Source organism: Penaeus monodon, chromosome 28, assembly GCF_015228065.2.
Source record: "Penaeus monodon isolate SGIC_2016 chromosome 28, NSTDA_Pmon_1, whole genome shotgun sequence".
In the NCBI taxonomy this organism is placed as follows: domain Eukaryota; kingdom Metazoa; phylum Arthropoda; class Malacostraca; order Decapoda; family Penaeidae; genus Penaeus; species Penaeus monodon.
Window position 1 is genome coordinate 17,187,525 of NC_051413.1, and position 705 is coordinate 17,188,229.

Here is a 705-nt window from a genome sequence, read left to right on the forward strand (position 1 = left end):
TCTTTCTCTCTGCTTTGTTTGGTACAAGAGCCATTAATCCGTGAATCCGCCCTGGCTGGACGCCCTTGCGCGCACCTGCATCTTCAGATCGCACGGCGTGTTGGCCGTGATCATGACGTAGGCCCTGACAGACATCCTTGATTCCTCGCTCCCAGCAGCCCTTGCCCGGCTCACCACCTGCCCTTCATACTGGTACCGATACTGATGGCCGGGAAGATACCGGATGCTGGGGCCACTTTCGTCTGAGATGTGGAGGAGAAAGGGCGTTCTCTAACACGGTCTTCATAACCTCTCTGTCTCTTTTGAAATCACATATCCATATTTAACTCGTGATAATACATAAGCTAAAATTTATTGTGATAACCAGTTCTTTTATTTTCTAAAATCCAAAGAAAATATGTTTTTTTTTTCTCTCTGTAAGGGTTAAATCACAGGGTTATTCCACATTTCCTTATTTTTTTTTCGTGTAAAAAAGAAACACATGAAGTTTATACTCACTAGAAACTTTACAGGTTCGAGCACAGACGGAATCTGTAAAAGAAAATATGGGGGTTTATTTTCAATTTTGACGTAGTGGAGAACAATCAGATCTTTGCAATATATTTAGAAAGATTCACGCACACAGAACGAAAGAGTGCAAGAGAGAAGAATGGACGTAGAATTAGGTACAGAGAAAGCGTAAGGATTTTCTGTGAAGATGTAGTT

The 705-nt window shown here is 42.0% G+C and overlaps 1 protein-coding gene across 1 annotated transcript in view; it reads right to left on the bottom strand.

The window, feature by feature from the left end:
• Positions 1-705, bottom strand: part of LOC119591081 (apolipophorins-like) — a gene marked incomplete at its 3' end in the record, with an annotated part of 16,924 nt that overhangs the window by 10,763 nt on the left and 5,456 nt on the right. The window contains exons 3-4 of the mRNA XM_037939802.1: positions 499-531; positions 76-242 (exon numbers count right to left, since the gene is read on the bottom strand). Of these exons, the coding sequence (XP_037795730.1) occupies positions 76-242; positions 499-531 (200 nt within the window). The remainder of the gene's footprint in view (positions 1-75; positions 243-498; positions 532-705) is intronic.